At 34.3% G+C, this 23,247-nt stretch overlaps 1 protein-coding gene across 1 annotated transcript in view; it reads right to left on the bottom strand.

The window, feature by feature from the left end:
* The window catches only part of LOC110686798, a 32,314-nt gene extending 11,156 nt beyond the window's left edge, over nt 1-21,158 (bottom strand). The window contains exons 1-11 of the mRNA XM_021863387.1: nt 21,155-21,158; nt 20,954-21,043; nt 20,550-20,603; nt 20,371-20,442; nt 19,638-19,719; nt 18,530-19,410; nt 18,277-18,419; nt 17,942-18,208; nt 17,069-17,799; nt 16,614-16,942; nt 15,659-16,354 (exon numbers count right to left, since the gene is read on the bottom strand). Coding sequence (XP_021719079.1) covers nt 15,659-16,354; nt 16,614-16,942; nt 17,069-17,799; nt 17,942-18,208; nt 18,277-18,419; nt 18,530-19,410; nt 19,638-19,719; nt 20,371-20,442; nt 20,550-20,603; nt 20,954-21,043; nt 21,155-21,158 — 3,349 coding nt within the window. The remainder of the gene's footprint in view (nt 1-15,658; nt 16,355-16,613; nt 16,943-17,068; nt 17,800-17,941; nt 18,209-18,276; nt 18,420-18,529; nt 19,411-19,637; nt 19,720-20,370; nt 20,443-20,549; nt 20,604-20,953; nt 21,044-21,154) is intronic.
* Between the last annotated feature and the right edge of the window lie 2,089 nt (nt 21,159-23,247).

Genomic DNA, 23,247 nt, shown 5'->3' with positions numbered 1-23,247 from the left:
CTATAAAGTTCTTAAAGATTTGCACAAATGACTAATGTTACACTAAACAATATGTCGAAGCTAAGAAAGGACGCCATATTCAGTTATGGATAGAAATAAATTCTAAAAGTCTTTTCAAGTATATGTCTAAGGCTCTTAGTCTCAGTGGGAGTTCACTAGCTCAGTGGGAGCTAAGTGGCTCAGTGGGAGCTAGGTGGCTCAGTGGGAGCTGAATGGATCAATAAAGACTAAAGATAGCTTAAGTGGGAGCTAACTGTTTGTTTCACAACGAACTTTTACCCAAAGACAATATATATGTCTCTTTGTAAGCATTCAATTGAGACTACGGGCATTACCTCCACATCCTAATTGAGAACATAATGTTTGTTGCTCTAAGTGGTGTCTTTCTGGAAAGTAACACGTTTCCAAAACGACAAGTGGAAGGAAAATGAACTCGATGACCATCGAGCTTAGCAACAAACTAGAACTGAGAATCTCAGAAGACCTTAAAGGACTTCATGAGAATGCTTGATCAAGAATACTCAAAAGGACTTTACAAGTGCCTTAAAAGAGAATTCATTACTCACAAAACATTAAAAATGTTGGAGTAAGATCAACATGATAAAAGGGCTTTGAAAGCACCTTAAAACTCAGTGTTTGATGCAATTACCCCGTATAGGTATAGAATTCACCAAAGGCTTGGATTGAATCCTATAAATTTTCTATTAAGTTAGAAATAAACCTAAGACTTACAAACAAAGGAATAATGTCTTGTAAGATAGCTACGTCAAATCCAAATTCCGAATGATGGTTAGAGGCCATGAAAATCCGAAATAGACTCCATGTTTGAAAATCATGTTCGAAACTTGATTAATTTGCATGAAGGATGAAAGATCCATCAATTGCAAATAAGTTTTCAAGGAGAAAACTAACAAATGTGGAAATGTATATGCATACATAGCTAGATTGGTTGAAAAGGATATAATTAATTTCAAGGAGTTGATTTTAATATTCACCAATCGGAATGCTTAAGTCTTGTGATAGATCTAGCAAAATTGCACATATGAAATATGGCAAAATAGATACCAAAACCGCCTTCCCAAAATAGGATCTTGGAAGTGACTATGGAATAGTCTAAGGGTTTTGAAAATCTAAATAATGCTAGATTTGAAAGCAAGCACATGGAATCCGTCATGGGATTAAAGGAAGCATTGCATGAAGGAATTGGAACGTGTTTTCTCATAAAGTTAATAAGAGGATTGACTTATGGAGAAACATAGAAATTCTGATGAACAAGAAGTTTAGTGGGAGCAAAAGTAAAGGTCCAACGAAAATTTTACGAACTCTATTGTGAAACAACTATCAAATACTAAATGCTTAGATTTGAAAGTATTTTCGACAATGGACCAAGCTAAAGACAATACTTAGTACATGTTGGGAATTAAGTTCTATGGTATGACTTAATTAAATGTTTAAATTAGTAAAGAAATTTACCATGTTAAACATGAAGGACTTTGAAAGGCTTTCGACCCATATTTGTATGAAGCTTAGTAAATGTTTGAACTAAGTATAAGCTAGGCTAAATGCTAAGTCAACCAAGAAAGACTCTAGTAAGAGACTTTCAACCATATCACATAGCGAACATTTTGGCAAGACTCAGTGTAACTGAATGAGCTAAATGTCACATGGAAGGAATAGAATTGAGAATCATTCTAGAATTAAATCCATCATGTAAAGCTATGATATGGAATCGTCAGACGACTTACTTGCTTAGAGCATGTGAAGTACGTTTATAATACCAGTCGACATTAATCTAAGTATTATATCATTAGATTATAGTCAAGAACATCCATAGCACTTAAATAAGTAGTTGGATGAGTTCTTGACGCATGGAAACAAATACAACTTGAGTTTTGATGTTGCAAGCACAAACCTTAACAAGGATTAGATCCTTAGCAAGGAAGCCATTTATAAGCACGAGGCAAGAAGTGTCGTGGCTTGAGAATGGTAACATGGATATGCATCCATGTATAATGTGCGGAAATTTAAGATAAATTACCATGATTGTAAGTGATTTAAGTATTCCAAATCATTGTGAGTCGTTTGGAGTGAAATCCATACAAGGCATCATCGGAGAGTCTACTAAAACATATGTTGAGAATATTGTTGCCTTAAAGGCAATAATAAGATAGACGTTAAATGGAAAAGTTTGTTGTTGAACATTGATGATTGTAGGTTCTCAAGTAGAAGGTCTAATCATGAAAATGAGTGGGAGCCATTGCTTGGACAATAAATCCTGAATCACATGTAATCCATTAACACTCTAAAAATTTTATCATCTTATTATGGAAATGGTGGATAATGAAGATGCTAAGGTTTGCAAAGTAATTATAACTAAACCTATGCAATAAGTGAACGACAACATTCATAATTGCATGAAAGAAATCAAGCATATCAAATATGAGTGTGATTTCTCTAAATGTTTTATGAAGAGTACTACTCTTAAAACATTTGGGAAAAACCATTTATCATAAGATGAAACATTGTGAAGTTTCATAGTGGAATAAAATATTTCTAAATATTCCACAAAACTATTTAATTATGGTTTAGAATTAAATAATGAGTCCATTCAATTTTAATAAATATTCAAAATAGGGTATAAAGTCAATGGCTTAGATAAAGAAACACCTATTAAGTGAAAATTTAATATTTTAATCGAAAATTATCCCTAAACAAGGTCATATTTTTTGTGGACGATTAATGACCATTAGAGATTAGTGTGTAGTATGATTTATAGCACCGTTTCTTGTGCTATGAGGATATAAATCATTTGCACAGGTATTGGTTTAGAACCATACTAGATCGACCTATGAGAATACTTTAAAAGATTTAAAATCGTCATAAGTATTTTTCTCATTATTACTATCGGAACTCTTTTTCTTGACCATGAGTAGTGGGAGGTCTCTTGTTTGTGTACTAGTCCGCTTTTTTATCCGCCAAACGTCTGCCGTAACTGGGGATTATAACGACAGATATCGGGCAGCTAGGTCCTCTTAGTAAGAGAAGCTACATTACAAGACTGGAAATGTCCCCCTACTAACAATAGGGAACATGTCTTGTTGTTTACAAGGCCTCTCGAAGAGCGAGACTGTGAAAATGCATGGTCGTGCTCAGATGGGTTTCAGAAATCATCTGCTTATTGATAGTCAAACTCGGATTCCGAGAAACACTTCTGGACGTAACAGAGATGACGAGTTATCTTACTCTGTAGTTCATGAAGAGACATGAAGAGACATAGGAAAGGGGCTATACACTATATGCACACTTGTCCGGAAGGACAAGTGGGAGATTAAAAGGAATGGTGTACTTCGAACAAGTGTATTATTCTGATAGCGATTCAAAATTATTAGAAAGCTAATATATTCAGTAAGGTCAAGTAATCAGAATGCCTGGGTGGAGGCCACTTCTGATCAGTAATATTAATATAATTAATATTACAGCTTAATCTTGACTGAACCCTTCGGGTCACACCCAAGCAAAATATACGAACCGACTCGACGAATAAATTCGGAAGAAATTAATTTGTCGTCCGAGTGTTAAATATTTAGACGTCGGAAATTCGAGCTTAGAGCGTCGAAACCGAGTGTCAGAAGTCGAGTCAAAAATAATAAAAAGATGAGATGCCAAATTAGTAATAAATCAACAATGACCAAAATACCCCTAGCATCGGAATCCCGAGTGCTAGGGGATTAGCCGAGCTAGCAGCCCGCACCATGTGCGAGACATGCTAGCAAGGCGTGGCTAGCAGCCCGCACCATGTGCGAGGCATGCTAGCACAACACGGCCAGCAGCCCGCAAGTAGTGTGTGGCTAGCTAGCAGCGCCCTCGGCATCAGCAGCCCGCATTGATGTGCGTGGGCGTGCTGGGCCGAGCTAGCAGCAGCTAGAAGCCCGCACTGTGCGAGGCTAGGTGGGCCGTGGGCCTAGGTCGGGTAGAAAGGGGAAACTAGTAAGTATGCTTGCTTTTTGGTGTGGACAAGTGTCACAAGGAGAGGAAGGAGTGGGGAGCAAGTATGGTCCCCTCCTCTCCAAGTGGTCCATACTCCTCTTTACATATGAATAGGACACTTATTGATTTATTACTTGCTTATATATTTAATTTAATTTAGCTTTAAATTAATTTGTGGAATTTCATGAATCCCACATTGATGGGATAGAAATTCCCACTCATACTTTCCTCTATAAATACCAACCTTGGGATTTGGAGTAAAGTGCTTGAGTGGGAGTTAGAAAGAGCATTCCATATTATGGAAAAACTCTTAAACTCCATTAACACTTGGGTTTTTGTCGGACCTTGCTAACTCCAAGGTAGCTGACCTAAAAAATCGTGTTCGTCCTTTGTGGCTGTATACCGTTGGAGGCACGACATTTGCGGTGCTCAAGCCTTTCAAGTAAGAGCCCGTTTTGAGAGGGCGAAGCTCGCTTCAAGGGTATGATTCGTTCTACCTTTTCTTGTGTTTACTTATTTATGCTGTATGGTTTTATTAATTACGAGTGGTTCCTTGGGTCGGGGTTGTTTCCGCGGTGAGTCAGACTCACCAAACCCCAACAATTGTCTCATTCAAACTTGGGGGAGGGTATTCTATCATGTTTGGTGGGATGTTGATTCATATATGCTATGCACCCTTGTATATGCTTTTCCATGTTTCTTATATTTTGAAAAACTCCAAAAAGATTTTTGTTTCTATCAAGGCAAATTTGCAATGTGTTTTGTTTTGTTCTTACTTTGGACATAATAACATTTGGACTTGTATATTTGAATGCTATTCTTCTTAAATGGTAACGGTGTGCACGGTTTGAGAGTATGCTTGGTTGATTCTAGGATAAAGCATGCTAAGGTAGTTGGTTAGAACTAGTGGGACCATGAAGTCGGATTCTACTTGTATGTGACATGTTTGGTAGTTGCTTCCTATAGTCGATTTGACACCAATAGTGAGTTTTTGCTACATCCATGTGAGGTTCATTGTTTTTCAAGCCTTCATCATATATTTGCATGAGCGGCATGGATCCTTGACTATTGCAAACCTAATCTAGAATCTTAAATCATATTTTGTAAGACCGAGACCGAACCATTTAGGGAGGACAAAGGCATCTTTTCGGGGTGGTAATCTTTGTTTTTCTAGGATAGTTTTCTTTATTTTTGTCTTTTTGGGTTTACATTTGCCTACTTGCTAACCATTTGAGCCTTTTCCCTTCTTTTCAAGCCACATCTTTAGATTCTTGAGCCTATTGTTTCTTTTTGTTCCATTTTTGGTTTTTGTAAAGCAAATGGTCATGTTTTGGAGTTTGTGGTATGTTAGTGTGGATATTAGTTCAAAATGAAAGCAAGATCGTGTTTTTTGTATATTTTGTGAATAATGGCAAGTGAATGAATGAAAAAGCCGTCCAAAGTTAAAAAAAGGCATGGACATAACAAGTGCAAAGTTGAAAAAGTCGTCCAAAGTTAAAAGAGGCGAGAACAAAGCACTATTGAAAAGCAAAAAAGAAAAAAAAACGTGAAAAATGAAAAATTCAAAAATATTTTGATGTGAGTATTCCTCCTTTTTGAGCATTGAGAACAATGCTCCATTTAAGCTTGGGGGAAGCGTTCTCACGCTTTTTGTGTATATGTTTGTGGTTTATAGCTTTGAATAAGCTTGGGGGTATAAGGTGTACGTATTTTTGTTTGGTTTGGTGACTACTTGATTGTGATCCTAAGAATTGGCCATTCTTTTGCTTCATTGATTATTAAAACCACCAATTTCAAATTTTTAGCCAACCTACACCCTTTCTCGCCCTTGCATTACAACCTTTGGGAAAGCCCTTTTGACCTAAGTGGTTGAGTCATTCATCGGTGGAGAGAAATGTGAGTTTTAGCCTAAGGAGAAGGGATGCATAGTTAAGATGTCGAGTAGCCTAAAAATTCTCTTTTTTCGATTCCTTCGAGAAATCATTGGGATGCTCACTAGAGGTTGATATGAGACTATTAGGAAGAACGTGGTAAGATCGTTTGGGATGAAAGTGGATTGTGAAAGCTAGTTCCTATGCTTAGCATATTTATGTTTCAATCAACCTTGGTATCTTGGAACGTGCACTCCCTTACTTGTTTAGAAAGAATTGCATTCACTTGTGCTTGTACATTTCGAAAAGTCCTTTCATGAACATTTGTTTGTTTTGCTTTCTTTTTGACTTGTTTTTCATGCTTTGCCTTGTTTGTATTATTACGAGAGTTATGTGTTAAGCTCTTAGGAAACCCTTACGAGAGCATCACTCGTCCTCTAGGGCGGTAGGGGTTTAAATGTCTTGTCTTTAGTTGCTAAAATTGACCGTGATTCCTACGAGAGTGAGTTAGTGTATATTCTCATCTCGTCTCTTCTTTTGTTCGTTTGAATAAGCTCGTCATTTTCACTCCCTTGGTTTTGTTTTGCTCGAGGACGAGCAAAAGATAAGCTTGGGGGCATTTGATGGGTGTCATAAATGGCACCCATTCACTAGTAGAAAAATACAATAAGGCACCCCCATAAAGGCACCAGTTCAGGCCAAACCGATGCCCTAAACCGGCCCAAATTTGGACGCCATTTTACACAAATATAAAAGGCACCGGTTCAGACCAAACCAGTGCCAAAAACTAAAAAAGGGCACCGGTTTGAACCGGTGCCAATTGAACCGCTCGTTAATTAAAAAAAAACCGGTTTAGCATTATTATAATAAAAAAAAACCCTCCCATATATAAACCCCCCCAAACCCTAAAACTCATTTCGCTGCTTCTCCCTCCTCTTCTCTCCTTCTCTTTCTCTCTCCTCTTCTCCTCTCCTCCTCTTTCGCTCATCATTCACCAGTTTGTAAATACACATTGAATGCTGAGATTACGCATCCGTTAGTTTGTAAAGGATTCAATGCAGACTTTGATGGGGATCAAATGGTTGTTCATGCTCCTTCCCTTTCTCATCTCCTCCTCCTTCCCTTTCGCTACCACGTCTCCTTCTCCTTCTCCTTCTCCTTAAAGCCCACCACGAAGACCACCACGGAGACCACCACGAACACCACCATGGAGACCACCACGAGCACATGCAACACCACGAACCGGTTTGATTTTGATTTATTTTTTTCGATTTTGATTTTAATACATTTTGTTTTCGATTTTGATTGTAATACATTTTGTTTTCGATTTTGATTTTTTGTTTTTCGATTTATGGGTTATTTTTTTTTCCGTTTTCAATTTTGATTTTTTTTTCGATTTTTGTTTATTCGATTTTAATATATTTTGTTTTCGATTTTGATTTTTTATTTTTTGATTTCTGTAACATTTTTTTTCTTATGTTTGATTTTGAATTTTTTTCGATTTTTGTTTTTGTTTATTCGATTTTAATATATTTTGTTTTCGATTTTGTTTTTTTGTTTTTCGATTTCTAGGTTTTTTTTAATTTTTATTTTTTATCTGGGTTTTTTCGATTTCAAATTTTTTTCGATTTCAATTTATTTCCATTTCTGGGTATTTTTCGATTTAATTTTTTTGCGATTTCAATTTTTTTTTCTGGGTTTGATCTTAATTTTTTTTTCAGGGTTTGAATCTTAATTTTTTTTCTGGGTTTGAATTTCTATTTTTTTCTGGATTTGAATCTTAATTTTCGTAATTTTAGTTTACAGTGAGTTTTTATTAATGTCGGTGTTTTAATTGATGCAAGTGAAGAATCAAGCTGTTGATTTTGGAATTTTGATTTCAATGTTGTAATTTTTTTTTTCTTCGATGTGTAATTTTTTTTTTCTTCAATGTTATAATTTTTTTTTTTCCTGGATTTTGATGTTGTAATTTATTTTATTTTTTTGTATTGTAAAATAACAATTTAATCATCAATATATTTCGTATTCAAGCTTGTTATATGTTTCTGATTATATTTCTTATTTTATGATCAATTTTGATTAATATTTATTTCATTTAAGTGGATAAAATATTATGTGTGTATGTGGATAAAGCAAACTAAAAAAAATTAAAAAAAAATACATGAATTGGCACCGGTTAACCGGTACCAATTGACTTTAATTCCCAAAAAAAAAAAAGAGAAGTTATGGCACCGGTTAACCGGTGCCTATTTGACCTTATGGCACCGGTTTTGAACCGGTGCTAGAAATTGGGTTTTTGGCACCCTCCACATTGGCACCGGTTCAAGTCGGTGCCTTAGGCCGGGTTTGAACCGGTGCCAAATTCGTTTTTTCACGTAGTGATTTGATGAGAATTTAGGTCGTTTTTATCCTGTTTTCATAGCATTCTTGCTCAATAAATGTTTTGTTTTATGCTTTCTCTCTCTATTTTACCTTTCTTCTCGTATTTTACGGCTTTTGTGCATTTTCATGGTTTTTCTAGTATTTTCTCCTTTATTTGTTCTATTTTCGTTATTTTAGTTGCTTTTCCTTTATTTTAGATTTTATAGATTTAGTTTTATTTTATTTTAGTTTATTTTATTTCATTTTCATTTTCATTTCATTTTCTTTCTTTTATTTTCTTTTCATTTTATTATATTTTCTTTCTTTTATTATTGTCATTTTCATTTTATTTCTTTTAATTTTATTTGTTGGTTTAAGTTTTATTTTACTAGATTTTCTTCCTTGGTTTTAATTGTGATTTGTAGGTGGTTGTTCCAAGTTCAAGTCCTTGCGCTCTCAAGTTGCGCATGCAAACCGGATAGTCTTGAACCCACTAAAAAGGTATTTTGCTACTTGTAGGGAATATTTCAAGCGTTAACCCTAGCTTGAACCCCACTGTGATCATACACTAAAGTACGGTGGCGTCCAAAGGGAAAGAAGATAGAGCAAAAGAGTCGCCAAAAAGTTTTAGGAACTTGTAAACCGTTCAAAGGGTGAAGGTTACACCCCTTAACGATCCAAGAGATCGTCAACTCCATAAGGTCTTGAACCAAATAAGGGTTCGGGGATGAAGGTACAAATCCAACCTAAAAGACATTGAACCAACCCTAATAATAGGCCTCTAGTTTATTCTGATCGTATTCATGTGCGCTTGTTGACTAACATGCAATCAATAGGATTACCCTAAACCTGTTTATCTATGTTGGTTGAATATTAATGCACAAATAAATCTATTATTGGCGATCACTTGAATAATAATCAAATTAACCCTAAATAAGATTATTAATATCTTATATAAGCGTGATTACAAGTACCAATTCCCTTCAAACATGCATAAAAAGTGTGATCAAGCAATATCAATAAATATATCAAGCAACATAATAACAATAAAAATAATAATAATAATTATATTTATCATAATCATGTTAAAGCATAATAATAGCAAGATCCTAGGCATGATACTAACAAGATTAATAACAAACTCTAGCATGTCACTAAACAATAAAAATCATATATTTAGCCCTAACATGATACTAACGATCATAAATATTAGGAAGAACATAGGAAACATCATACTTTTAATCATACTTGGTATTAAAATTACCCTAGACATGATACCAGGAATCATAATAACTTAAGCATGATTTCTATATAATATTAACATCAATAAAAACCATTAAAGCACTTACTTGGATGCCTCGCACCTCTTTCTAATAACAAAATACACGCGTTAGTAACTTCAAGGAAAATAATAAACAAATAACAATTAAATTAAATAATAGAAAGAGAGATTTGGGACCAAACCCTCAGAAATTAAAACCTTTCACGTCTAGGGCGAAGGCAACTTCGAATATGGCTAGGTGTATCTAGATCTAATGAATGCGGAATTTTGTATTTGAGAAAAGCTAGTTTAGAAAAGAGAGAGAAAGAGAGTAATGGTAGATCGTAGATGAATGTGGATGAAAACTGATTATTGTAGATGAAAACTGGTTATCGAAAACGGAGTTTTTAATAAGTTATTTATAGAGAAAATCAGCCAAAAAGATAAAATATCAAAACAGAGTTCTAGCGCAGATAAAATCTGATTAGCGCCAACGCTGGCTATTGGCGCTAGAAGCCAACATTAGCGCCAGGCGCCAATGCTAGCGCCAGGCACCAATCGTAGCGTCAGGCGCTACAGCTGGCGTTTGGCGCTGATCTGGAAATTCACGCGTTTTCTTAAAATCAGATAGAAATTGCCGTACAGGAGGATAAAATCGTATTTTCCTCAAAATATGTTCTTTGATTCTAATTAAAACTCTGAAAAGTCAACAAAAGTCAATTTATCAATGCTAACTGAATTAGTAATGAAAAGAAACTTCTAGAAGAATCTAGAAGACTAAAACCATTCCTAATTTCATTAGGAATGATAAATCTATATTAGGCCCTCCCCTAGATCATTGGGCCGCATATAAGGCTCAAACCGGGCCCAGTTCAGTAAATTGGCTATAACTTCCTCAATATTCATCGGGATTGGGCTTATAATATATCGTTGGAAAGCTCTTGTCAAGCCCCATCCAAATACACTACTATTGAACCCATATCATGGACCAACCAAACTGGATTGACTGTTTTCTTAAAATAAGTTTTCAAAAACAGAGAGAAGAGAAAAGAAATTAAAACTATCCGCAACACTAAAATTTCCACACTTTCACTTTATTCGATTATGATTCGACATGAAAGGTACTCATCACCGGGTTTGGTTTTGGGGAGACACAAATGGGTGTCTACACTACTGCATACTTTAGTGTTCATCAAGATCATGCTACGAGGGTGATGCTCGCGCCCAACGACTACTCAATCCAAAGCTCCTTTCCTTGCTTCCCCTGTTACCCAACTCCAACCAAACAACAGCAGCAACAACTCCAACAACACCTCCCCACAACACCAATCTTCCACCAATTTCACACCACCACCATTCGCACCAACTTTCCCCTGTTTTCCGGCAGCCTTTACATCTCATAAAGCAACCCCCTGCTCAGCCGCAACTAATGTCACTAGTCCCGCAACAATCTCCAGCCACAAGCCGCAAAAATCAGCCACCAACGCCACCTTATACCTCCGCAAAACACAGCGACAAAGTAGCCCCCTTTTTCCCCCTAACAAACGACCAGCACCACCCTTATCCCGCAACAATTGCGCCCCCAATTCAGCTCCCTATTCCTCCGCAATTGCTGCCCCTGCTCATCTCCTTCCCCGCATTCACCACCATAATTAGCAGCGATTTCCGGCAGCAACACCAAGTAGCAGCCACCGCAAATGCACTCAATTCAGACCTCACTCAACGCGGCCACGCTCGCAACCTTCGCGGCCGCGCTTGCTTCCTTTGCGGTCGCGCGTTTGTGGGTTTGAGGGAGGTGCATGGCAGGGGATTTACTTTCGGCCGTTGATCTTAATGAATTTTGTTGATCGGACCTTGTTGATGATGATTTGAGGGTGCGTGAGAAGCAGGGGATAATTCCCTTTGTTGGAGCAGCTAAAACCGACTCATAGGAGCCGTTTTTCTTTGGATTTTTCATTGTTTTATTTCTTTTTTATTTCTTAGTTTTCTTTTCCATTTTCTTTTCTTATTTTATTTTTTTTCTTTTTTTTTTCTTTTCCTTTTCTTTTATTTTCTTTTCTATTGTATTTTCTTTTAATCTTTGTATTTATAAATACCCATTTTTGGGTAGAGAGGGAAACAAGTAGAATTAGAATTACAATTAGATCTTATTTCCTTAGCTTAGTTGAGAGCTTCTTTCTCTAGTTTTTAGGTTTAGTTTTAGGAGTAGATTTTAGAGAGAGAAAGTGACGAATTTCAATGGTGATTTGAGTGATTGAAGATTGAAGGTGACAATTGTATTGAAGATCATCAAATCAATCAATGAGGAATTCTAACTTAATCTCATTTTATTGCTTTGCTTAGTTAATTCATGTTTGTTTGGTTTGATATTGATATTTGATCTTTGATTAGTGTAATTGTTCTTCATAATTTGTTGATTCTTATTTCTTTAGTGGTTTGTTGATAGATGATGATGTTTGAGTAGTTGTTTGGCGAGGTATAGGGTGAAGCTTGTATGATTGATTGATTGTGCTCAATTGAGGAAATTGTGTTGATTGATGGTTGAGATTAAAGTGATTAATGGAAACTTGCATGTGTGTAATTCGATTAGGCCTTGAGAATTATGTTAGATTGAATTGTAGGTTCACATTGATACGGACAATTGATTTGTGGCTTGCATTTACACGATTGAGGTGTCTTGTGACGTTCTTAGCTAGAGTTTATCGTAGTTGACGCTAGTTAGACCTCTAGGAAAATAGCTTGATATGCTCTTTTGGTTGAGCTTATTGTTGGTCTTCACAACTGTTGGTTTGCGCATGTTTCCGGGTTGGTATAATTGTCAAGAAATTTTGACAGTTACCACCTTCTGTTATGTCCATTTTAGCAATTACCACCTTCTATTTATTTTTTTGAAAATTACCACCTTCTATTTTCAAAAACATAAAAAGTTACCACCTTCTTGCCCCCCAACTACCACATGACGTCATTTTGGGCCCATTCTTTCCCTTCCCTCCCTATTTCCCTCACATTTCTCATTCCTATGCGGATTCTCATCTCCCCTTTCACTTTTTTCCCCCCAAACCACCAATAATTGTTTGTCAATTTTGATTTGGAGGAGTGAATTGAAGTGTTTTTGATTGTTTGGGGGGAAAAAGTGAAAGGGGGGGATGAGAATCGAGTTAGGAATGAGAAATGTGAGGGAAATAGGGAGGAAAAGGAAAGAATGAGCCCATAATGACATCATGTGGTAGTTGGGAGTCAAGAAGGTGGTAACTTTTGATGTTTTTGAAAATAGAAGGTGGTAATTTTCAAAAAAAAAAATAGAAGGAGGTAATTGCTAAAATGGACATAACATAAGGTGGTAATTGTCAAAATTTCCTAATTGTCATGATACTTGTTAATCCTAGTCCCTAGCACTTTATTTGTTTGGTTTCTTTGTCTTAGTAGTTGTTAGTGTCCTTTTTTATCCTTAGACTTCGACCTAGCTTAGGCACATAATTGGAAGCACTTAGACATTACCGTTCCTTTGGGTTTGACCCTTGACTTACCTCTATACTTGTATTTAGGTTAGTTAAGTGTTTATAACTTTTGTTTGTCTTAGGGAGGATTAGTCCAACGACCTAGTTCACCCCACGTCAACAACAACAGCAATTTCATAATTTCCTCTGAAACTAATAACATCCCAGTATGCTTGAATTTGGTCACCAAAAAGTGTCATCTTCATTCTGTTCTTCTGTAAAAAGCAGGAAAATGTTCATTTTTTCAGTGTTTTCATTAACTTGTGCAAAATGAGTATTGAGTTTGAAAATTTTTGTACAATAAAATTGATATACCTTGTCAACATTTAAAAATATACACTGATATCGTGTTTTTTTTTCTAATGTCTGTGGACGACCTTTTTCTACAACTCTTACTTTGACCTTAAAATTTTTTGTAGTAGTATCAATTTCATCTAGGAATTTTCGATGTGGCGCCATGAAACCGTTCTGTGTGTAACAATTTTGAAATAACATGATCAAAGTAAATATATTTAGAAACTACAAACATGTCTCATATTGCATGCCTTAAGTGGATGAAATCTGAATTTAAATTAACAATCTTTATGCATGAAAAATGTTTGAAATATAAATATCATAAGTCTTTTGATTTTAATTGCAAAATATCTAATGTAGATGATTTTAAAATCATTCTATATGCCTTAACTTGATGTTCAAGAAGAAGAAAACAAATATAATAATGCATGCAATATGTACAGGTTCAAAATACATTTATAATTCTGTAGTTTTTTACTTTTTTTTTTTGTGTATTATGTATATTTTAAATGTATGAGTATTACATTGTATGTCTTAAGTGTATGTTTTGCAAAATTAAATAAACAATTGTTGTGCATACAAAATGTTAGACATGAAAATATCATCAATTCATCATTGCTCTTATTGTACAATATCTGATGTCTATGATTTATAAATCAGTTTGCATTCCTTAAATTATTGTTTATAAGGCATAAAGGTAAGAAAACTATGCATGTACTTGTAGGTATTCAGAATGTATTACTTATAATGCAAAATCTGTAAAATTTTTGAAGCATGTTATGATTTAAAAATAAAAGTTTCATACTGCATGTTTAAAACAGATGGTTTGCAAATTTAATTAGTAATTATTAGCATGCAGAATGTTTATAACAGAGAAAATTCAGAGTTCATATAATGAAAAATAACAACACATGCAAATCTATCTAAATTCATGAAGTAAAAAAACAGATTTTTTGGTGTAAACATGAAAATTAAATTGATCATACCTATGAAGTAGCCAATAATTGATTGTTGTGTGTTGAACCTGGTACAACTTAACCAATTGTTTTTGTATTTGATATTTTTTGATATGTATAGCATAAGTTTAAATATAGAGGTTTTTTTTAGAGAATGTAAATGATGTTATACATTGCTTATATAGTGGAAAATTAAGTGAAAAAAGAATGCATGCACAAGTTGATGTGGGAAACTTCCATCCCCTTTCTAACCTAAAAGAAAATTGCATGCATGTATAACTCTCTCAGCATGTAATAGTGTTCTTGTTTCCTCCTTTTTTCTTTTTTTTAAAATTTTTTTTTTCCCTTTTCCCTTGATCATGAAAATAAGATTAACATATCTAATTTTCAACTATTTACATTTACATTATAATATGTGGCATTAATCTTACAGAAACTTCCATCCCCTTTCCAATCTAAAAGAAAATTGCAAGCATGCATAGCTATCTCAGCATGTAATAGTGTTCTTGTCTCCTCCTTTTTCTTGCCTTTTTTTTTAAAAAAATTTCCCTTTTATTCTCCTTGATAATGAAAATAAAATTAACATATCTAATTTTCCACTATTTTCACTTACATTATAATATGTGGCATTATTCTTGATTTTTTCAATCTATATGTACATGAGATTAGCTGAAAAATAACCCAAAAATAAACTACTTAGGCTGAATTCCAAGCTGTTACATTATTGCAAACATATGGGAAAACAATTAGAAGTTATATATAAATTAAAATAATCTCACAAATGGTTTTTAAAAAAATATACACGATCTCCTAACTATTATGTATGAAAAAATGATGATAACTTACCCTTTGATTCTGCTAAATGATTCCTGCCAAACGAAGAATATCATAAGATATTATATTTTTCACCTTTGTTGCATCTTGTTGCTTAGTATTGGCTTTAGTTATTACACTGACATTAGCTGATTTTCGAGCTCTAGAGAGCGAACATATAAATGTCCATGTGAAAAACACGATCGTGGTAGAAAAACCACAATTTGACTAAGTGTCTGTCCTTGAGCTTTATTGATCGTCATTGCAAAGCTAAGTTTCAAAAGAAACTGTTTCCTCTGAAATTGAAAAGGATAGCCTGTTGAGTCTGATGGGCGTAAGGATATTCTCGGAATTAACACATGCTGACCCTTATTAAATCCAACAGCAATAACACACTCGATGAGATTACGAAAAAATTGTTTACATATTAGTCTTGTTCCATTACACAAACCAGATGATGGCAGAATGTTTCTTAACAGAATAACAGGACTATTTACTTTCAGCTCTAGCATATGAGGACTCATACCACCAGGACAAAGCTTGTTTAGAAATTCAGTAGATATACGGCAAAATATTCATCAATCATTGTATCATAGATTTTATATATTACTAATTCACCTGGGAATTCGCAAATTAAGCTTGAATTAATAACATCAACATCCTCATTCATCGGTGTCAGAATAGCTCTTGTAGTAAAAATATCTGAGCTGAATGGAAGCATATCCATTTCTGGAAATGCTACAACTGTTAGATGTATATTATCAGCTTCTCTATTATAACATGATTTAACAATTTCCGGTGGCAGCTCAACAAATGCATCTTCGGTGTTTTGCAATTCACCATTTCCCAGTGCCAACAAAAAAGCGGCTTTCGTAGGATCATCTTTAGCTCTTAAGTTTTCAGTAAGCCTGAACTTCAGCAGCTGTGGCCATAGAGCAGAAGTGACTAAACTCGCAGTAATTGCCTCTCGCTGTGTTTTGCGTGGAACAACAAGAAGAACTTGTCTAAAATCCCCACCAAAAACTACTATTTTGCCTCCAAATAATTCACTTGAACTACAAATATCTCTGAGTAGTGAGTCAAGGGATTCGATATTCTCCTTTTTAGCCATAGAAGCTTCATCCCAAATAATCAACATTGTTTCCCTTATAAGTTTAGCTAGACTTCCCTGCTTAGGAACATTACAAGCAAGAGATCCTAAAGGATCTAAAGGGATTTTAAATCGTGAATGTGCAGCTCTACCTGAAGGAATATTGGCTGCAGCAATACCTGAAGTGGCTGTTGGTAAAACAATATTATTCATTGATCTGATTTCTGCATATAGAGCATTATATAAAAAAAGTTTTCCATGTTCCACCAGGACCGTCTATGAAAAAAGCGTCAGGCGTTCCCTTTATAACATGATTCATAATGACATCAAATGCAACTCGTTGAGCCTGATTTAACTTATCTTTACATTCTAGACATTCTCGTGGTATCGCTGAATTCATTGCATCTTCTATGTCTTTGGTTACACGTATTAAATCATCATCAACTTATACTAAATTATGTAATCCAAATGCTTTTAACGTACTTCCCATTGACTCAACAAACTGCTCAACTGATCTTATGGTTAGCTGTTTCACCCTTCCAGCATCTGTAGGATGTTTATGTCGGAAATCCTTTGAAAATGAATCATAATATTTCAACCACAAAGACAAAGGATTGCTAGGCTGACAAAAAATAAGAAATGTAGCAAGCAATTTTCGAATAACATGAGGCATCTGAATGGCACATCCTTCAGTTAAACACAACTCAACTGCATCGTCATCTTCCATTAATCCCAACTTCAGTGCTACCTGCTCAAAAGTGTCATACACATAACCATTGACTATTCGTAGATCTTGAAACGACTTTGGACTCCTGACATTGTGAAGCAGTAATCGTAAATAGTATCTTTCACCTTCAGAAGGTCCAACAAATACTAACCTTCCAACCTGAATTTTCTTATTCTTTCTTTTATACCACAGCTTATCTTATGCATCCCACCGATAATGCTCAGAAAATTCATTGTATAGCCATCTTGTTCCCAAAGCTAATTTACAATTCATTTTAAAGAACTCTGTTAAACAGGTCCTAGTACGCTTATCATCTGAAACAATTGCTGTAAGATTTTCATGAGGTCTCATTTGTATCAGCTGAGAGTTAGGCAAGTGAATTGGAAGAGGTAAAACCGGAGGATACATTTCATATAAATCAAAACCAAAAAGGCGCCACATAGCCTCGCAGGGTGAAACCCATCGGCCTGATTGATACTGTTTAATTTCATCATGCACAGGAACTCCATCTTTTGTCTGCACAATATTGAAAGATATCTTGTCATGTCCTTTATAAACATACTTATACAGATACTTCACTACTTCAATAGTTGAACAAACTTCAACATTTAGATGACAATTGAAATATGCTAAAAGATATGGATTATATGGAATCACCCATGAATTATCCATTTCAACACCCCGAACTTTAACAATATCACACGTAGCTCTCCTTCGATACATATGATAACCAACACCATTACTCTTTATTTCTTCACAATTTTTCTTTGGATAACCATACTTACAACGTCCACGTTGTTCTTTATGTTTCATACAAGGGCATTCTGGATTAAGATGACCACATGGACCATGCATCATATGCTTGATCACAATTTCTCTTAAATATTCATTCTCAGAAGATGGAGTTTCGGCACAAACAAACTTATCAAAGTCATCAAGAGTCTTTATTTTGAATTCTGATTTCAGAATGTTGAGAAAATGAGCATGATGTAAACCTCTTTTTTGGAATTCAATAACATATATCAGTACAGCTACCTCTCCAAATATTTTTTTTCTTCTTGATTTAGTGTTTTAAAGCAAGTACCTTTGCTCTAAAAACTCTTGAGACAATATTGGGCCTATTCTGTGCTTCTTCTACAATAGCAAGTTCTTGTTTAATTTCAGGCCAATTAGGATTGCATGTCATAGTTATGAACAAATCAGGCTTGCCAAATCTCTGAACTAATGACATCGTATTCAGATATCTCTTCTTCAAATCTCGAGGACCACCTATAAATGTCGCAAGCAATATAACTCGTCTTCCAACATTTGCTGCACATTCTTCTGCACAGTCTATGGTGTCAAGAAGTCCCTGATAAAGATCAGCTTTTATTGTCAGTTGGTTTCTTCAGAAAAAAAATCTAAGCGTGTATTCTCTACCTTGACATACATCTCAACGATATATTGCTGAAAACATCTTCCAGCTCTGAGCAAGTAATTTCTCGAACGACACTGAAGTCTATATGCATAATATTCTCGAGCTGAAATATGTTTATCTGCCTTGGATGAACCTCCATTTGCACCTACAAATCGATATTTGGAAAAAAAAAGGAAAAAAATAAGTAATAAAGGCATGTATATGACATATATAAAATCAAATACTTTAATAAGAATAAAAGATATGAACTCATACGCCTAGCTTCTTCATCTAACAACTCTTCAGTTGTATGTATACTACAAGAAGAAACTGGATCTGTCTGAGACTGTAACTGCTGTATTCCACCCATAGACATCTTCTTTAGACCTTGAGTCCACCCACAATCACCATATGGAAATAGCAATGGATACTGTAAAGGATCATAGCAACCATAATAGTGTTTGATCATATGAAGAGAATCATTTACACTAATGACTAATATGTGTGGACTTTCAGAATCACTAGAAGAAGTATTCTCTGCCCAAATAACATCAACCTCATCTGAAGTTGGAGCATTATAAACACGCTGATCTGGAACTGTAGTCTTATTCAACAGAATCTGTGTTGAATCACTAATTGTAACTTCCCTCAAACTTCGAAAGAACCTGGCATACGGATTCAGATTTGTAATCTCCATCAACATAGACAAAATATTTTCCCTTAATGTAGAAAAACACTTTACACGATTAGCTAATTCCTGTTGTCCATCATAAAAGTACAATTGCATATATTGTTGCCCTTTTTCTCCAGGAACTAAACTGGGAATATTGTGATAGATTTGTCCATGTAACTTAAAAACATAGATTCCATTCTTTGTTTCAGCTTTGTGATCACCGCCCAATGAAGTGAAAGCGAACACATTATTATACAATCGCACATACTTCCTAAAATGTTTTGCTTCTTCATTTGTAGAAGTTAATAACCACACAAGCAGTGCAGGGTACTCATTAACAGCAATCTTGATCTCTCCATCATCACAACATAAGTGAAGTGATTCAAAAGCAAATTTTTTAGCCATACACCTATGACTGTAAGTAGGTGCAGGAAGTAGATAAGACATAGTAGGAATTTTTTTCCAATGAGAGAAACACATCCTCCTGTGATAAATATGAACAATGTTCATTTCAAGGTTTTTAAAATACAAATATTTAGTGTAAAATTGCAATATCAACAAAGTAAAATAAAAAAATTACTTATCGCTTGGACTTCACTGATTTCTTTATTCTGAAAACTTGCATCAGATTGTTCCTTTGACCTTCAAGACAGTATTTAAAACACATATTCAGTCAAATTCTAACTATGAAAAAAAATATCAATAATATACCATAAAGTCTTTAAAAACCTTTGTTTTTCAACAATACATCCACCCTCCAAATTTGTACGATGTTTATTCTTGTCACCCTTTGCTGAGGAAGTTGTTTATATTAGTAAACATCAAATCAATTTCAAAAGCCAGAATCTCCAAACCAGTTGTATATAAAATTTGCAACATCAATAATGAGACATTAAAATTACCTGTCGGTTGAATTGCAGGTAATGCAAAAACCTGAACTAAAAGTCTTTTACCAGTTTTTGAATCAAGACCATCCGTAAAAAATGTGATTCAATGAAATTTCAAATATCTTTTTTTTTACATTAATACATTTTTTTATGTAAAAACATGTAGAAATTCCCAAAAAATGACACTTTAATTACCTAAAACTTCAATTATGCTCCCTCTTTCTTTTCCAGTATTTTCGTTAGATAGCTCCTGTAACCTTTAAAAAAAATATACAAAAACACATATTGAGTTTTAGTTTAATAACGTAATTCAATAACAAAAACATAGCAAAATTTAATAAACTTTTCTATAACACCAAAGTATTCAACCCCTAAGTACCTTTGCATTCGATCACTACATCCTCTATCCAAATCCATAAGGCGGCTTTGGTGAATCTTCTTGTCGATGAAGGTGCTTATTAATAATGAACATCAAATTTATAAGCAATTATCTCCACATCAATTCAATTGAATATAAAATAAATTTTGCAACATCAACAGTGAGCCACTAAAATTACCTGTCAGTTGAACTGCAGGTAATGCAAAAACTTGAACTAAAACTTTTTCACCAGTTTTTGAAACAAGACCATCTGTATAAAATGTGATCAATGAAATTTAAAATACTTTTTTTTTACATTAATATATTTTTTTTATGTAAAAACATGTACAAATTCCCAAAGAATAACACTTTAATTACTTGACACTTCAATTGTGCTCCCTTTTGCTTTTGCAGAATTTTCATTAGATTGCTCTTGTAACCATTAAAACAAAATTACAAAAACACAAATTGAGTTTTAGTTTAAGAACATAAATTATTAACAAAAACATAGCAAAATTTAATAAACTTTTCTATAATACCAACGTATTCAACCTCTAAGTACCTTTGCATTCGATCACTACATCCTCTCTCCAAATCCATAAGGCGCCTATTGGTGTATCTTCTTGTCGATGAAGGTGCTTATTAATAATGAACATCAAATTTATAAGCAATTATCTCCACATCAATTCAATTGAATATACAATATGTTTACTACAAATAAGAGTTCTAAAATTACTTGTCACTTGATTTTTTTTTCCTTGATTTTTTCTTGGACTCATTACCAGCCTCTACCTCATCACATCCACTTTCTAACCCTCTTTGACGTTTACTTTTGTATTTCTCTGATGTCGTTGATGCTTGTAATAATCGATCTAGACAATTAGTGATCAAGGTTAATTTAGTAAACTATTAACCTCATATCATTTCACTATAAATGAAACTTTCCTAAATTGAAATTTTGTTATATACATGAAAAAACTCACCCATGTCCTGTTTTTCTTTGCAAATTCCACGATACGTTGTCTTTGCAAGCGTTTTATATATTTTTTTACTACACAAAGTTCGTGATCTAAGTAACCTGTATTTTCATAACAAGACATACCATAAGCTTTAAAACTGCATAAATCAACATAACAAACAGCAAGTAATTTAAAACAAAAAGATTAGAGCAAAAACCACAAAAATTCCAATGTCATTAATTATATATAATCTATTACAACCATCACATAGCCAAGTTTTTAAATACAAACTACTACCTAAATATTTACTTTAGAGAGTCTAATGCACAAGCATCACAAAAAACTATCATGTGCAACATACAAAAGCTAGACAATTTCAATTTCTTGCTCTAACACAAAACTATCCTAGTTGAAGCATTCACCAGCAAAAGACCAAACAGTGAGTAGTTAACACTCCTTCGACTCCAAGCTAAACCTAAAACATCTAATCCTTTAAAAGCCTGACACGCTTAAAACGTCCATGTAAATCTTCTAAGTCTGCTCCCTTTAGAATTTCTGCAATGCTAGAATCAGAAATAGCAAATGATTCTGCAACTTGAGACTTAAGTTCAATCTTGTTGAAAGCTATGACAGGTGGATTAGGAATTGAAGCTTGGAAATCCTCTCCAACAAGAACCACGCAATCCTGCTCTACAAGACTTGAAGAAGGTTCCAGCTGCTCTTTAACGCCCAACACACGTTCCTTTGCACTTAAATAACTTTCCCTCTCCAGTACACATAACAAAGTATCAAACCTACATGTTGTTGCCCTATAATTAGCATCCACTATTTCAAGATTACACATATCAATGAGATTATCAACAGCTTTTCTATCTAGGTCTTGCTTAGCTGCAGCCTGACTCAAACAATAATCATTGAACAAACACCTAAATCCTGAACTATTCCTATGGTGAATGATGGTAAACAAAAAGCATATTGATTTGGGAATTGTTCATTAATTTCAATTGGAGTGCACTTTACATCAACACATCTGAAAATAGACCTCAAAACCTCAAGGAAATCTATAACAACTTTCCTTTGATTATGACCAATTTCAGTAGAAATATCTCCATGAAAATAAACCTTTGATTTTCCTTTGTCAATTGCCTCCAATTCCTCTTTCTTGTAACCATACAATCGTCCACAACGTTCATACATTTGTTTATGTAAAGCAGTTACATCTTCAACAACTATGTTATATCTTTTTATAAAATCATACACAGCCTTTTTAGCTGCAATTTCACACGATTCATCTACATTATCCGTATCTCCACCAAGATAAACAGTAGGAACAACACTATTCTCGCTCCTTATAGCCACACAAGCAATGCTTTTTCGGAGATGAAGATATTAGTATTCTGGATCAGAGAAGTCAAAGCATCTGGTAATTTGCTTCAACAAAGGACGAAATGATATCACTACTTGTGTGAGCGAAGCATCCATAACCTGTAATTCACGTACAATCAACAAGTTCAGACTAAATTCAGCCTAGTTAAAATGCAACTACAAACACCAAAGATCAATCACTTGACACCCAAACCATATAAACCAGCTATCAACTGACCAACAAGCATTGTTAACCCAAAATTTATTATACATAATGCTAACATTAATTCAATCCACAAATTTCACATAAACTGCAAGCAACAATTTAGAACTTGTAAACCATGTCAAGCCCTTATCAATATAAACCAATCAGAATAACGAATCTAAAACTCGTATCACTCTCATTTGTACTACCCTCAAAACATGAATCTTATACTTAAAACACTATCACACTACAATTTTTAAAAAATAAAACAAAAACTTTCAACCACATATACGCATGACAACTTTAAAAGCTCGAAAAAAATTACACCTCAACCACACACATGCATGTAAAATATTAAAGCTCAATAACAAATCTAAAATTGATAAAATAAAACCACAACATGTCTAATTTAACCCGCAAACTAAAATTGTAAAAATAACTATAAATTAAAACAATCTAAAAACATCAAAATTTAACAAACAATATATGCAAGTAGACTCACACACTAAAATTAAACAAACAACATAACTAACAAAAAATACACCCA

The sequence above is a fragment of the Chenopodium quinoa genome, unplaced genomic scaffold (assembly GCF_001683475.1).
Source record: "Chenopodium quinoa cultivar QQ74 unplaced genomic scaffold, ASM168347v1, whole genome shotgun sequence".
In the NCBI taxonomy this organism is placed as follows: domain Eukaryota; kingdom Viridiplantae; phylum Streptophyta; class Magnoliopsida; order Caryophyllales; family Amaranthaceae; genus Chenopodium; species Chenopodium quinoa.
This window is presented reverse-complemented; position numbering and strand designations above follow the sequence as displayed.